This window comes from Lontra canadensis, unplaced genomic scaffold (assembly GCF_010015895.1).
Source record: "Lontra canadensis isolate GAN:19392208 unplaced genomic scaffold, GSC_riverotter_1.0 scaffold111, whole genome shotgun sequence".
In the NCBI taxonomy this organism is placed as follows: domain Eukaryota; kingdom Metazoa; phylum Chordata; class Mammalia; order Carnivora; family Mustelidae; genus Lontra; species Lontra canadensis.
The window spans coordinates 2950621-2967277 of record NW_022631105.1 but is presented as its reverse complement, the minus strand read 5'-3'; the positions used below and the strand labels follow the sequence as shown (position 1 = coordinate 2967277).

The 16657-nt window shown below is 60.3% G+C and overlaps 1 protein-coding gene across 1 annotated transcript in view; it reads left to right on the top strand.

The window, feature by feature from the left end:
• The window catches only part of DPP6 (dipeptidyl peptidase like 6), a 646419-nt gene extending 630434 nt beyond the window's left edge, over positions 1-15985 (top strand). The window contains 8 exon segments of the mRNA XM_032840213.1: positions 762-831; positions 2420-2614; positions 7686-7740; positions 10681-10792; positions 12792-12850; positions 13592-13664; positions 13760-13833; positions 15823-15985. Coding sequence (XP_032696104.1) covers positions 762-831; positions 2420-2614; positions 7686-7740; positions 10681-10792; positions 12792-12850; positions 13592-13664; positions 13760-13833; positions 15823-15969 — 785 coding nt within the window. The 3' untranslated portion in view covers positions 15970-15985.
• Positions 15986-16657: the final 672 nt, after the last annotated feature.

The following is a 16657-nucleotide window of genomic DNA, read 5'->3' as shown; positions in this document are numbered from 1 at the left end:
GTATCCGTAGTAATCGTGGTGAAAAAGCTACTAATTCCAATTTGATTGCTAATCTGGACTGTAGTTGACATCAATAAACAATTTCTAACTTGGGCAGGAAGGTGTGTTTGGAGGGAGGGGGACAGAAGAAACTGGTATGGGAACCCCCTCCCTCCCACACGGGGTCTGCGGCTGCCGGGCCAAGATCTGAAGGAGCTCGCGCCACAGCCCCCTTGCCTCCGCTCTCGCTGTCCCCTGGCGGTGGCTTTGCGGGCAGTCAGGTGGCCGGCACCAACCTGCCGCCCCGGCTCCCAGCCTTGCCCTCTGGGCTGCCGCCCGCGCCCCGCTCTCATCCCGTCCCCATCCCCGTGGCCCCCCGATGTCCGTCCCCACTCAGCTGTGTGTCTCGGCACCGCTGCGGGCACAGACACGTGGCGTCCTTGCGATTTCATTTCTCCCAGCCTGGAATCTGGCTGTGGACAGGGGTTCGCGGCCTTCTGGGCTTCTCTGGGTCCGGCGCCCTGCTTGCAGGCTTGGGTTTAAGCTTCAGCTGAAGCAGCTCAGCGTTGAGGTGGGCGATATGCCTGAGGTCACTCAGCAGGCCGGAGTCGCTGAGGTAAAAGGGCCAGCCCTGGGGCTGTGGGGGGACCCCCCAAGTCCCCTCCAGAGTGTCCTTCTCCCGGGGCCTCCGCGGCACTCCGTGGCACGCCGTGGCCAGCGCCCCTTCCTTCCCGGGGCGCGCTGCCCCCTGACGTGCCGCCCTGTGTTCTGTTTGTGCCTAGATTTGCCCGTCCAGATCCTCAAGCCGGCGACCTTCACCGACACTGCCCACTACCCCTTGCTGCTGGTGGTGTGAGTACCGTCGCCGCCGCCTCAGGGTGCTGGCCTGGGGACCCGGTGACACCATGGGGACCCAAACGGACTCTTGAAAGGCGAGCGTGAGGAAGGAGGCTGGAAAGCAGATCGGGAGGCGGGCCAGGCCGCCTGCAGCAGTCAGGGCCCCCGACGAGCACAGGCAGGGGGGGCCGTACCCCTCGCCACGGTCCGCTCGTGGTCCGAGACCCGAGCAGGTCTTCCCGGGCGGGCGGCACCACCGTGGCTGTGAACAGGCTCGGCCGGGCGGGGCCGGGGACTCTGGGCTGGGAGCCCCGATGGGCGTGGGGCGGAGGCCCCCGAGGGCTCACGTCACGCAGGAGGCACAGGCCGAGTGCAGGGTTCACGCGGGCACAGCGGGCACAGCGGGCACGCGGAGGGGCTTTTAGGGGCGGACGCCACCCAGATGTGCGACACGTCCTCTCCTCGCCTCCGTGGGTGCGCTCTCGGGGCGCGGAGCCCGCGGGGGGCTGAGCTCGGCCACGGCCTCCCGGGAGCCGCCCTCACGCGCTTACCAGAAGGTGGTCGGGGCAGAGCGGCGGCGGCCGCGTTGTCGCAGGACCGCGGGGAAAGCTCGTGCCTGAGCGCGTGTCGCAGCACCGGACTGAGCCCGCTCCTGGGCCCGGGGCTTGGTCCCCCGGCAGCCAATGGAGCCGCCACGCAGCTGCCCCCAACTTAGACCCCAGGGTCGGTTCCGTCTGCCATTAACCCGCTCCCCTCTCTGTCGGGCAGGCTTAGCACTGGGCCGACAATCGTACGCGGGCCTCACACACCCGTCACACACCCTCTTCACACACACCCCTGCACACTCGTACACACCCTTCACACTCCCCTCACACGCCCCTTCCACACATCCCACACCCTTCATGCCCCTCACACACATGCCTCACACATACACCTCACAGACAGCCACACACAAACACCGGTCGCACACACCTCATACACACACCTCACGTATTCCCTGCACACACACCCCTACACACTCTTCACATACCCACGCCTCACACACGCCTCACACACCCGTCACACACACACCGCTTACACATCCTCCACGCACATACTTGCATCCACACTCATCACAGACACCACCTCTCACGTCCCTCACACACACCTTGCACACCCATCACACGTAGTTGCACGTACTTCACACACATATCTGCACCTGCACTCCTCACACACATCTCACACACACAAACATGCTCCCTCGCCCTCACGCCCTCGGTCCCTGGGGAAAACCAGGACGGCAGGGGCAGCGGGAGCTGTCACCTCCACAGGCCGGGCACGGCCAGCGCGGTCGGCGGGCTGGCTCTCAGGGCGGCGGCCGCCCGTTGCTGTTGCCGCGCAGAGGCTGGCGTCCCCCGGCTCGTCCCAGTCCGACCAAGAGGGAGAAGACTTTGGGAGCGTCGCCCGCACCTCAGTGGGGCACCCGGGTCCCCATCCCGGCCAGCCAGTCGCCGGGGACGAGGCGCGGCGGGCGGCCTGTCGCCCCCGCACGAGGACCCGGGGGACACGGGTGTCCGTGGGGCTGGCCGCTCGCTGCAGACCGAGGCCGCGGGCTCTCTTCCAGGGACGGCGCCCCGGGCAGCCAGAGTGTGGCCGAGAAGTTCGCGGTGACCTGGGAGACGGTGCTGGTGAGCGGCCACGGCGCTGTGGTGGTCAAGTGCGACGGCCGCGGCAGCGGCTTCCAGGGGACCAAGCTCCTGCACGAGGTGGGGCGGAGGCTGGGCGCCCTGGAGGAGAAGGACCAGATGGAGGCCGTGCGGTGAGGACCCCTGGGGGCGCCGGCCGGAGGGGTGGGGGGGGACCCTGGTCACGGGGTTGCTCAGCGTGCGGGGTCCCCCGCGATCTGCTCATGCTCACAGCACTCCGCGGGCGATTCCAAGGCGGCCTTCGGGGGAAGCTTCTAGTAACGTTCTCCCGAGACTTTTATACTAGTTTCTGCCGAGCCGCCAGGGAGCTCGTGTGTGGATGAAAACAAGGTGCTGAGCCTGTGGGTGGGACTGGCTCGGCTCCGCAGCGCCGGGGTCGCAGGCACACACGCGCGCACGCGCACACACACACACGTCTTCGCCATTCATCACCAGGGACAGAGCGGCGAGGCAGGGAAGACGAGAAACGGGGGTGGGGGACAGAGGAAAGGATCCTGGCACCCAGGGCGTCGCTCAGAAAAGCCTACTCGGCCCCGAAGCGTGGCCCGTCCTTGTCTCGTGTCGCCGCGCATGCTGGCCGCCGAGCAGGGACCGGCCGGGAAGAGGAGGGGGCTGAGCACCAGGGACAGATGCTCAAAACGACCGGAATTTCGTTGTCGCCCTAGAAAAAAGACATCAAGAGCCCGTTCCTGGCCGGCGCCTGCCTTCGCGCCCCGCGGGCAGGGAGGCTTTTCACGGTCCGCTGGCCCGCGGACTGCGGCGCGGACATGACCCAGCCACCGAGAGATGTCGCAGAACCGCTCGGCCTGTCAGCAGGCTTGTGTCCGGGGAGCCACGGGAGGGGCTGGGGAACCCGCAGAATGGGGCCTCTAGTGACAGCAGTCGTCTTCCCTGCAAAGAGGGGCACAGGACGCTGGCCCCCAGGCACGTGGCCAGGGTGGGACACGGTGTGCAGATGACAAATGCTTGTGCCCTGGAGGGCTGCGAGGAAGCGTGCTGTCCCGTCCCCGCTCTTGCCGTGGCTCCGTGCTTTGCACGTCGGAAACATTTCACCTTCCTGACTTGCGACGTTGTTTCTGAAAAGGTCGGGGCCGCTGTGTGGGCTGAGTTAGGCCACTGTAAGAGGGTGAAGCAGTGAGTGGGTGAGGGAGTGGTCCTCTGTTCAAGGGCACTGAGCGGGTTGAGGAGACGAGGCGATGTGCCCAGGGCCCTGTCAGAAAATACAGGGGAGGGGAAGCTTCTGGGGGCCGATGGTCGGAGAAGGATATCCGTTAGGGTGCTTTTGCCTGGGAGCTAACACCCAGGCAGGCAAACTCAAAGGTGCTTTGAAATGAGCTGTACCGGCGCTGGAAGTCCAGAGCAGTGGGAGGCCTCGGGGTTCAGCTGTATCACCCAAAACCCAGGCTCCCTCGTCGCTCTGCTCAGCCAGGCTTCTCGGCCTCCTCCAGAGCCGACTTTCCTCCTGCTCACAGGATGGCTGCCAGGAGTGCCTCAGTCCGTGCTTCTTCACTCACCTCTGGCAGGTTGGGGAGGGAGCCATTTCCAGAAACTTCCAGAAAAGAAGGGAGGAGCTTCCCCAGAAGCACCCACCAAACCCCTCTTACATGCCACTGACCAGTCCAGAATCCAGGACCCATGACTGGCCAGAGAGGTGTGGGCTGTCACTCCGAGACCTAGGGGGTCCCCTCATGTAGCTGGGAACAGGGGAAGAAAGGTGGACAGTAGGGCTCTAGGGTTCTGTGTGGAAGGGGGAGGACAAGGTGGAGGCCAGGTCAGCAGCCAGCAGTGTCCGCCAAGGAAGGCTTCTTAGGAAGAGGGCAGGGGTCCCGTTGGGCCTTGGATGTGGGGGTGGGACTTCCATCAGCAGCTATGGGGCTTGCCCTGCGAGATGGAGGCAAAGCTTCCTCCCTCGGTGCCCCTCCTCTCCCACCCCGCTCTGACGGGCCCTGTGGAGCGTGGGGCACAGAGCGCCTTGCCCCAGGGGCCCGGGCGGAAGGTCACAGCGTCCTTCAGGCACGCCGGCAGTCCGCGCCCCTGCAGGTGCTTGGCTGGGTCTGGTGGCTCCCCTCTGAGCACGGGAACAAGAGAGCAAAGGGTTGCTTCACACTCACGGTGTTTTCTAAAAATAAGGAGTTGATCTGGCCATCTGTTCAAAAAACAAGGCAGAACCTGTTCTGGAAAGACAGTAAATAGCGTCAACAGGCCACCAAGGCTTGCAAACACGAGGACATACAAACCGTTGAAAACCTTACAGCCTTCTTAAGACATGCGGGAAGCTGAGGTCCCGATGTCTCAAACCACAGAGCACTCGACCAAGCTTTGTTTAGGGTCTGGGCCTCTGTGTTTTCATTTCAGAAAGAAATAACCCAGTTTTATCAGAAGTTTAAGAAACCATGCAGCTGGCGGTGGTCCCCAGCCCATTGTGTGACTCTCCCATCTTCTTCCGCCTCTGTGCCTTTGTCCCGGGGCCCACTGGGTCAGCAGCCTCACGGTGCTATGCCCCCCGCCCCCATCACACAGAGCAGGACAGAAGCACGGGCTGTATTTCTCCCCCCACCCTCGTTGGCTCCTCTTTCTTGCCAAAGCAAGCCCGGGCTGTGAGCTTCCCCCATTCTGAGGATGCCGTGGCACCTGTGTCAGCTTGGGTCCCCAAGAAGGGTGCCTGGGTCGGCTTAGCCAGAGGGTTGGGCGGGGGCTGTCTGTGAAGGATACCAGGGCATGAGTGACGCCAGGCTGCAGGGGACTCTGCCACTGTGCGGGGGTGGGGGGACGGAGGGCCAGGTGGGAAGGGGGGTCTCCCAGTGGCAGCCAGGTTCTGAGAGGCTCCACCAGGGTGATGGGGAGCCCGTTGCCAAGAGAGCCAGTGGAGGACCCCATGCGAGGCCACCGAGGCCTTGCTGTAGGGCCCCGCTGTGCTCGGTGGCTGGGAGCATGGCTTAGGTGGCACAGACACCGTGGAGGTTTCCCTGACCCCGTCCCCCCGCCTGAAGACGAACAGCCCTGCTCACCCAGGACCTTGTGCTGCCGCCCGTGAGATGTTCTCCTGACCTCGGTCTCACCCTCGCTGACCAGCTCCTGGCTTCCCTGCGGCCGCCTCAGCGGCGGCCACACCAGTCAGCGAGCAGGCCTCCCATCACGCCGCGTCCCCGTGCTAACCCCCTTCGCAGTAGACCACGCTTCTAGAGGGCTGGAGGCCTGTCCCCCCAGGGCCTCTGCAGGCCAGCATGGAACCGATCTCAGGACGTGCTCCATAAAGATAAGCACATGATGGACTCACTTCGGCTCTTGCTGGCCTCAGACCACCCCAGCAATACCAAGTGCTCCGCGCACATGAAATCGGGCTCTCCTTGATCTTGGGGTTCCACTGTTCATCAGAAGACAAGTCGCCACGTGGGAATTGCTTGGTTTGTCGGCAAAAATACAGGTACAAGATGACAAAAGTAGTTGATGTTGGAAAAAGCAACCACCCTTGGAAGATTCCGGAGTACCTTATCAGTGGGGGTCAGTATCGAGATTTCTGGCATTGACGTCAGGAGGTGAGTCACTCGGTGACCAGAGGAAAGGGAGGCCGAAGGCCCACGGTTATGCGGACTTGGAGGGCAGAAGGCTGAGGGTGGAAATCCAAGTCATTTCGCAAGTCGGAATGGAGCCTGTCGTGGTGCACGTGCCTCACTCCTCGCTCCGTGGTCCCCACAGACTGTCCCTTGGCTTTGTTCCTTGTCCCTTGGCTTTGTAGACACGTGACTGTAACCTTCCTTCTTTATGGCACTCCTCCTGGGTCTCTGGGTCTGTCCTCTTTTAAGGACACTGGTCACACCGGATCAAGGGCATGGACTTTAACCTCTTCTTAACTACCGACATCTGATGGCCTTATTTCCAAACACTCCGAGGTCTCACTCTGAGGTTTTAGGGGTTGGGACTTGACCGTAATCTTCGGAGTTTAACCCATAACCACTGTTGAAATCAACAACAAAGTCCCTTGCCCTACTCCTGCTCCCTCCCTCCAGGCCTGTCCGGCAGAGGCCACCACACCCAGCCCTCCGTGGCCCAGAGCACAGTTGTCATTGCAGCATGAGCTCCCATCTCATGCCGTCTTGCGGGGCAGGTGAGGACTTAGCCATTCTGCACCCCGACCGTGTCTCGTTAGATCAGTATTTGGGGGCGAAGGACCACTGGGGATGCGGCTCACTACGGAGCAGGTCGCCCACCTCGTGCCCCACCGTTGTCAGCATTTTTTAGTTCTGGAAGTGTTGCTCTGTCTTTCTCTTGAGAATCTTTCTCTGGACCTACTCGTGGTATCTCCCACTTGTTCCCGAATCTCGCTCGCGCTCCTGTGAGCACTTGCTCAAGCACAGAATCTTCCGTGATCTGCCAATTCCAACCTCCTTTTTCCCGCTTCTGTGGGGCTGGCGGCCTCTAGGCCCAACTTCTGACATTCTTTCACGACCTTCCTCCATCAGGAAAGTCGGGGACAGCGTTGCTCCAAGCTGGGGAGGAGGGCTGGTCCTTCGCATATTGGCTCTGAGGACATGGTACCCAGAGCGTTCGGCTCAGCTCCGGCCTAGGTGGGCAGTTGTCAGGGATGGGACGGCTCCGGCCAACCAGAACAACCCAGAAGACAGAAGCAAGGGGATGATCAGCAGCGTGCAGGAATGGGGGGACGGGGATGTATGGGGTGGGGGAGGGCGCACACATGAAGGGAAGCAACTTGTAGAGACCCAGGAAGCAGCTGGTCATCTGCCAGCAGCACCGGCAGGGCCATTGAGCTGCTAGCGTCCAAGGCAGGATGCACAAGGCAGGGGCCCCCCACGGGAGTTGGGGACAAAGGACACGGCAGGTGCGGTGAGAGCCTGGCGCCTGACTCCAAGCCCCTTAGCTCAGAGCCAGGGTCTGCTCTCCGGATCCCAGAGGACCCTCCCAGAGTGTGGGGCGGTTGGGAGTCCCACGGTGCAAGTGAGGAGCAGATGGTAGTCGAGGACAGGGACCCCACAGCGCCTGGTCTCCGGAACGGTCTGGGCTGCTTTGCATTCCCGGCTTTGGGTCGGCAAGTCGGAGGGACCCAGACCGTTCTCGCCTGGGCTCTTTGAGGCCTTCAGTGTGGACTTACTGCCCGTATCCGTGCGCTAGGAAAGACCATAAACCGTGGGGTGCGCTCACCCTCCCCTCTCTCCGTTGGCCTTGCAGGATGATGCTGAAGGAGCAGTACATTGACAAGACGCGCGTGGCTGTGTTCGGGAAGGTGAGCCCGTGCCGAGCTTGGTCGGGGCGCCCCCATCCCTGTGCCCACCCCCTCACCCAGCCCTGACGGGATTTGTCCGGAAGGTCTCTGGTCTCGTGCCGTGAGAGCCGACGGCTCTGCTAAAAGCAAGAGGCTAGACGCGGCAGGAGGCCTCCCTCGACCCGCTCAGGTCTCAGTTTCTGTCTCCGTATGTGCAAGGGAAGAATGAGAAGCCAGATCCCGTGAGAGCACTTCATGAGGTCCCTAACCCCTTTCTTACGGAAGCCGCGGCGCCTGGTGTGGTACCCTGGGAAGCAAGGGCGGGCAGGGGTCTTTATTTCTGTGTATCTCCATGAGCAGGAACCACATTAGTTTATAGGTTTTCGACACGGAAGGAGGGAAGGAGGCGGTTCCCGTTCTGCCGGGCCGCCCACAGCCACGGGCTGTAGGCCCAGGGCTGCACGTCAGGCCCGTGGGGGCAGCTGGTGTCACCTAGGCACACGCCCCTCACCCCCATTCTTAGCCTGAATCCGTGGCCTCTTGATCGCAAGGGAGTGAGGCACAGAGGGACGGGCACAGACCCGGCTTCCCTCCAGGAGCGCGATCGGAGCACAGGTCACCTTGCAGTGACATCATGGCGGGTGGAGGCTTGAAGACGTAATCCGGAGACCACCCCTTAAGTCATCGCCCCTGGAACCTCTTAAGTCATTGCCCAGCGTTCTCAGAGGGCAGCATACGTTTGGGACGTGGTGACCCCAGATGGCCTCCTGGGGCCCCTCCGGAGGTGAAGCAGCAGAGGGGAGGGCCCGATGGCTTCTCTCTCCGGCTCAGGGACAGACCAGAGCGTGGGCGCAGAGTCCTAGAGGCTCTGTCCCTGCTGGCGGGGACCAGTTAGTGCCTGTGAGGGGCTCAGAGACACTGGGATCATTCGTAAGTGTGACTTTGGGTGTCAGTGTTTGTCACCCCACTGTACCCACATGGGATGGGTGGATGGCCGGGCCAGGCCAAGGCAGGGACCCTCGGCCCAGGCCCGTCTCTGGTCAGTGCTCGCTCCTCCTCAAACGCACACGTAGCCTTTCCAGACCGGCCTCCCTCACCTGGTAGCTTACGTCCCGGGTCTTGTGGCTCGAGCTCTCGTTACTTCTTAGCACAGAATAACATCCAGGAACAGCGCCTGTGTGGACACTCAGCTACTCCCGGGTTCGGGCATTTGTGAGTAGAACTGGTGTGACCCTCCAGGCACAGGTTTTTGTGTGCGTGTAAGGTTTCAGCTCCTTTGAATGAATGCCGAGGAGGGTGGTTGCTGGGTCACATGGTAGAGTACGTCCTGTTTTGTAAGAAACCGCCACACTGTCTTCGACGGGGCTGCCCCATCCGGCGTCCACACCAGCCGGGAGTGAGGGGTCCTGGTGCTCCCCCTCCCCGCCGGCGTGCGGGGTCATCAGTCCACGTTTTTTTGAAAACGAGTGGTGGGATGACATGTGAGGACTTACTGATTCTGTTGACGATGAAAATCATAAACTAGAAACTGAAAAGATGCTTTTATTGTCAGTAAGACAAGATATCCCCGTTCTGTGGAAGGAACGGTATGACAGGGTAATGAACCAGCACGCAGTCTGAAGGGTCAGCTCTGCAGTGAGGCTGGCGCGGCAGCACCTGCCCCGTCGTCTCCGCCAGGCCTGTGGCTTCTGCACGCTCGACCCTCCAACCCCAGCAGACACGCATGCACGCGCACACCCAGCACACACAAGCACACACCACGCACATGCATGTACACACCCAGCACACACACAGCACACACGCATGCACGTACACGTTCCCATACACACATAGGCATGCACAAACCCCAGCACACACATAAATGCACATGCACACATGCAACACACACTCCCACACACGTGCACACACACCCTACATGTGCACATGCATACACACCCCAGTACACACACAAGCATACACACACTCATGCACATACACTCGCATACACACATATGCACGCACATGCCCCAGCACACACACACACTCCCATGCATACACTTATGCACACATACTCCCATTACACATATGTACACACACACCCCAGCACATGCACACACCCTGCATATGCACACGTGCACACACTCATATGCCCCAACACACACACATGCACACACACCTGTGAACACACAAACATGCACATGCACACGCACAGTCCCACACACATGCGCACGCACATGCACATGCACACGCACACCAGTATACACGCCCATGCACACACACAGCATCTTCAACAGCCCCCAGGCCCCCAGGAGAACACACCTGGTTCCCTTGCGGCTCTGCTCCTGCCCCTTCCCACATTTGCTCATCACAGCTTTCCATCCGTGTCAGGGGAGGGGACACACCTGAGCCACGTGGCTTCAGAGGCACCCATGGCAGATCACTAGTCAGGCCGTGCCCTCTCTGGATGGCCCGGGTGAAGTAGGGGTCTTGCTTGTCAGCCCCGAGCTCAGGGCACTATAGGACTGGAAGGAGCTGCCGTGTCCCACGCCCACATGGACGCCTGTCTCCGCACATGCTGACATGGGCATCCTGGCAGACGGGTACCCGGGCCCTCTGGCGCAGGCTCCTCACTGGCCCTGCATCAGGATCACTTTGAGGGGCTTGGCTTTGCTGGAGACGGAAAGGCAGCACACGCACCGCAAGGAAAGGCGGAGTTGGAAGGGCTCGATGTGACTCGACGCGCACAGCCCGTCCCGGCCCCACCATGGCTGCCCTCCCGTCATCTGTACGTTGCCGACATGGGACCCCGAGAGGGGAGGCCGTGCGTCCCGCGTATCTAGTTGGGATGGAGTTTGCCTTTCACCCTCTTTACTCTCTAACAGAAATGACGCGATGGCGGTGCCGAGTCGCTGACCTCACATCTGTGCGGTTCTCACGAGCGTCACTCACGTTCCACCCACTCACTCCCTTTCTCTGTCCCAGGACTACGGCGGGTATCTGAGCACCTACATCCTCCCTGCAAAGGGGGAAAACCAGGCTCCGGTGTTCACCTGTGGCTCTGCTCTCTCTCCAATCACGGATTTCAAGCTCTACGGTAAGGGTCGTGAGGTGACCGACCGGGCACCGGGCTCCCCTCTCACCGCGCTCCCACCTGCTGCCCCCGCTCCGCACACCCGTCGTCAAGGGGAGGCCACCAGGGGCCGGGCGGCTAACGAGCGACCCGGAGAGAAGCCGGGCAGGGGAGGGAGGGCTTCAGGTCACTAGTTAGATGGAAGTGGTCAACGCACCGATGCCTGTGTGTCCCCTTCCCGACACAGGAGACCCGGAGCTAGACCCTGGCATGGGCGGCCCCTGCTGGAGCGGCAGCCTTGCGGGCGTGCTGGCGGGAAGGGCCTAGCTGCTGTCCCACGGGGGCCCCTCTGTCCCCAGAATTGGGGCAGGAGCACTGCTCGGGCTCTGTGTCTGGGGGCCTGGGGCCTGTTTGGGCAGGGATTCCCTGAGGAGGGCCGTGGGGGGTGTGGCTGAGGGGTCGGCCACCTGGTGGCGATCCGGTGGAGGCCTGGCAGCTAAGCTGTACTCAGCCTCCTCCCGGGGTACAGGTGGTACGTGGCCAGCACCTTGCCTGTCGAACAGGCAGGAGGCAGAGGCCTGGGATGGGGCGTCAGGATGGCAGACTGGGCGACCAGACACTGGGCAGGCCTCCCACGTGTGGGAACCGGACCTCTGCCAGGCACCACCGTGGCTCTTTGGGCTCAGTTTTGGGATTCGAGGCTTCCCACACTCTCCTGGTCAGCCGGCCCCTTTTCTCTCCTTGTGGATGCTTTGGTGACGTTCGTCCTTTTTTATTTTTTATTTTTATTTTTATTTTTTCATGCTTTTTTAAAAAACACGTGGCGAGGTATTCCTTATGGGCTTTGAGAACTGGCTCGCAGGCCGAGGCTGTGGGGAGGCCGGGCCGTGAACCCCAGCTACACTGCACAAAGCAGCCTGATTAATGGGCAATGGAGAGGGCTCCTTGTGGCTGCTCTGCCAAGGGTACCAGGACCCTGGCCACACCCGCCCCCGGACCCCAGCTCGGCACCTTGGGCACCACAGGGTCCAGCAGCCCCAGACCCCCGCCTCCTGTAGCCAGAGCGCTCACAAAAGATGCACTGATTTTCACGAAGAGCTCTAATGCAAACTTCACCTTACAGTCCTGTAAGAACTCCTCTCGTTCAACATTTTAGTAATTTAAAATTAATTTTCCCACGGGAAAATATGTAGGCCATTTTGTCTTTTTTAAGTTCAGTGAGACTTAAAGGTTTTTTTTTTATATTTTATTTATTTATTTGACAGAGAGAGAGATCACAAGCAGGCAGAGAGGCAGGCGGGGCGGCGGAGGGAAGCAGGCTCCCCACTGAGCAGAGAGCCCGATGCGGGGCTCGATCCCAGGGCCCTGAGACCATGACCTGAGCCAAAGGCAGAGGCTTAACCCACTGAGCTACCCAGGCGCCTCTTAAAGTTTTTAATCATGCTATTTCAAATGTGCCTGATTTGAGAAAACATGAATGCACCATCTGGACCTTGATTGGTCCCAGTGCTCCAGGCAGGGGTCCTGCACGGTCTCCTCCCCTTACTCCAGGATGCAGAAGCCTCTGGAGCTCCTTCCATCCCAACTGTCCTGACTAGGTGGACACTGGCTCCTCACCCAGAACCTGGACCTGGAGCCAGGGACTCAGTTAGAATGGGATATGTCTCGTCTTTAAAAAAGAAAAAAAAAAAGGCAAATCCAGATGAAAATCTGCTCTTTAGGATTTGTCTTTCCTACATGTTGAAAACAAAGGACGGGTGGGGGGGGGGGCGTGCTCTTACCCTCTTTATTGAGGCTTCAGATGAATGGTTTCGTTGATCAAGGTTTGGTCTGTTGCTTAAACCCGACCACCAACTCTAGTGTGTTCAAACGCTAGTACGGTGCTGTCTGCTTCCCCGGGCAAAGACCTGCAGGTTGAGGGGTGTCTTAGAAGCAGACATCTGCCCTGCAAGGGGGTGCCCCCGCGTCTGGGGCTTTGTGCGGCCTTGCCCCGGGTAACCTGCCTTCCTCTGCCTGTGTCCAGCGTCCGCATTTTCCGAGAGGTACTTGGGTCTGCACGGACTTGACAACAGGGCGTACGAGGTATGTGTGGGTGCCCCGGCCATCTGGCAGGATGGGGAATGGGGTGAGATCGGTCCCGTCCCTCTGGCCCCTTGCCCAGCTCTGGGACCCACACTGCCTCCCTGGGCCCACTGTGTCCTCTGTCTCCCCCACCAGACTCACTCTGAGAAGACCCTCCTCCAGGCTGTGAGCCGAGGGGACCAGGGCCTCCCCCGGGTTCGTGCGTTGGAAGTCTTCCAACGGCCAGAGGGTCTGTCCCAGGGTCCACATTCGTTGGGCACAGATGACTGCTGGTCCCCTTCCCCAAGGCTGGCTCCATTTTTGGGAAAATAAGCCATCGGTTGGGCAACAGAAAGTCCCCTGATGCCACCTACTCCTTCATGGCCACAGAGCGGCCAGTGCGGGTGTCACGTGCGGTGCTTCTTGGTGGCAGGTGGTGGCCACACTTCTGCCCCCGGGGATGGGGGTGGCCTGGTTTCAGAGCCAGGATCCGTGCACAGACTGTCCAGCCAGGTGTCCTCCCCCAGTGGCACTGGCGGAAATGAGGGCCCTCATTGGTGGTGGGTGAAACTGCTCCCATGCCCCCTTCCCTCCCACCCCTTCCTCCTCCACACGGGCACCTCCACAGGGCACCCGAAAGCCCCCAGTCCTCCCGAGACTGGCCCCCGGGCCCCCGGCTACCTTCTCAGTCAGGGGTCCAGGAGGAGCCTCTGGCCAGCAGCGGGGCCCACTAACCCTGTCGCTTTGCCCCCGTGTGTGCAGATGACCAAGGTGGCGCACCGCGTGCCAGCCCTGGAGGGACAGCAGTTTCTGATCATTCACGCAACCGCGGACGGTAAGGGCCAAGGACGCCGCGTCTCAGCATCGCCTTCATGCTGTTAGGGGCTAACCGGGCCTTTCCTCTCTCTCTCTCTCTCTCTTTTTTAACAGAAAAAATCCATTTCCAGCACACGGCAGAACTCATTACGCAGCTGATTAAGGGGAAGGCTAATTACAGCTTACAGGTACGGCATTTGCACATCTCCGCTCCACACTCAGAGAGACACGCTCCTTCCGTGGAAAAGGAACTGACTGGGTATCCAGTTAGTCCCATTCCTGCAGACACCCGCATCACAGTGGTCCTAGGCGGGCAGGGCGCGCCGGGCAGATGAATTAGCGCGCGCTTATCTTCTCTAGTAATTGGTGATGATGGCTCCATCCTGCCCTTGAGCCATGTGCAAGGCCGGTTAGAACTGCTCTGCCCTCCCCCACCTCTGGGCAATGAGTGAGGCCAAAATGGCCACACACCACTACAGTGAGGCTGGAGGTGGCCCTGGTGGGTGAGGAGGGGGCTGTTGACCAGCGCGCATGCAAGCAGCCTCCTGGAGAGGTGGGGGCTTTACATGTGCTGGTCCTGAGCCTTCTCTACCAGCCTCCCTCTGGACAGCAACACACGTTCACTGAATTCTGGAAGAATGTTCCAGAATCTTCTGTGGCTGAGCAGCCATTAGAGGGATTAGAGGGCTGCCCTTCCACGAAACAAACTCACAGGCTTGTTTTCACTGGCATCAAATACTGACCCAGCTGCTCACATCTGGGCTCCTTCCAGCCACACACTGTGCTGCTTCTAGAATCATCTTCCGTTTCCTTCCTGACCCTGGGTTCCCTTGGCAAAACACATCTTACCTGATGGCCTTTTCAGGTCTAGAGATAAATGGGAAATTTCACCCACTAGGTACCCCCTGGCACGGACAGCTGCCTGCCTTCTGTCCTGAGCCCCTGGCCTTCCCACGCCGCTGCTTTGGAGGGTCACATGATGGCTGGGCAGGCAAGGGGAGCTTCCTGCAGGGAAGGGTTTGGCCTGAGTGTTGATGAATGGGGAAAGGAAGGACGTGGTTAGTGTTAGCTTTGAGTTTGCTCCTGAAAGTGTTCAGATCATGGTAAGGTTGAGAGTCGCTACGGTATTGTTAAATAATTCTAGACACGTAATAATACGGCCATGGAAGGTTGAAGGGTGAGTCTCCATGTGCTAATGTGGGTCACTCCCCATGGCATAGACCGAGCTAAATCAGCAAGGTTTTGAGCAAGATGCATCGTAGACCACACTTGAGACCATAAAAGGGACCCCAGCCCAGTGCCATGCCTGCAGGCACGGCTCATGTCTGCACAGACATGCAGCGAGTTGGTAGCTGTGACCAACTCCAGGTAAGGGCATAGGGCATGGGGACCAAGAGCGGGAGAGATGTACACCCTTCCTTGGATCTATTTGTACTACAGACATTTTAAAGTCTGTGTAAGAGCTCCATTCCATCATTTATAAGTACTCTAAAATACTCCAGAGACATGGAGGAAGGCAGGATTACAAACGCTAGGGGCAGCCTGGCATCATGGAAAGCGAGTGGGCTTCCCCATCAGTTAGTCTTGGCTTTGAGTCCCTGCTGGAATGGGTACCTTTGTGTGGAAACGCTGCAGCACCCCTAGGGGACAGGGGGTGTCATTACACTGGGTCCCTGCAGTCTGGTCTTACTCTAAGCGCTGAATCCTCACAAAACTTTTTGAGCTGGGTTCTGTGACGATGACCATCTCCACTTGGCACAGCTGGAAACTGAGGCTCAGGAAAGCTCCCTGCCCACGGCCCCAGGGTGAGCCTAACGCAGGTGAGGGTTGTAGAGACAGCCCAGAATTCTTCCCACGTCTTTGGGAAGCCTGGTGCCTGGAGACCTGGGCCAGAGCCCCTGTGGTCCCGGGGTGTGTACCCAACCTGAACCCGCAGATCCAGACTGGGACGGTGTATGTTGAACAAAACGTGTCCTAATTTAGCCCGCGGATTCCCTGAGAGCCCACCGTGCCCGGCGGAGCCTCCCGGAGAAGGAGGAGCGGCTTGGGGAATCCGGTTCGCCGGCTGAAACAGAGCCCTGCGTGCGTGGTGTCTGGGCAGTGCTGGGTTCACATCCCCCGCGTGTCCCCAGGCCCCCGGGGGCCACCGCTGGCATGTCTCCCCGCCTTCCCTGCAGATCTACCCGGACGAAAGCCATTACTTCCACAGTGCCTCCCTGCACCAGCACCTGTACCGGTCCATCATCGGCTTCTTCGTGGAATGCTTCCGGATTCAGGACAAGCCACCCGCAGCCTCCGCGAAAGAGGAGGAGGAGGAGGACTGACCTGGAGCCAGCCCCGAGCGCCGTGGGTGGGGGGGCTCCTCCGGACAGTGTGCAGCCGGGACCCCGCCTCCCTCGCCCGCAGGGGCAGGGGCGGGGCCGGGGCAAGAAGTGTGACTTCCCACAGCATGTGTGTCTTGCGTCCCGAAGGCACTTTTGCTCCAGAAACCGGCTCCTTCCCAGGCGGAGACGCGTCACTGCTCATGAAGACTCCCCCGCGCCTGGAACCGCAACCTCGCCTCCTCCCGGCCCCAGAGTGACCGGTGCATCCCACGGCCTCTCCCCAGGGAACAGGGCAAAGGATGGACAGCAGAGAAGACACCGGCGCTCCGGTCCCCGCTGAGAAGCAGGAGCGCGCAGACCCGCCCTCGCTCGCCAGCCGCGCCCCTGTCCGCAGCTCCCCTCCCGCCCCCTGTCACCGCGCCACGGACACACTATAGCACAATGACCGTAACCGTACTTGTCCATAGATTGGCTTTGCTCCTTCCTGTAATTAGGAGACCCGGTATTTTAAGGGGCTGCACACAGTGTTACTGTAGCTAATGCTAGTGGTTAACCTTATGGAATTAATTCGTATTTTTCTATGGTTTATACCTGACACTGTCTCTGGTCCTGGGGTTGTTTTGCTGTGCTCGCTTGCTTTCTTGCTTTCTTCCTCTTCTCTTCGTTCTTTCTTGCTTTCTTTTTTCTT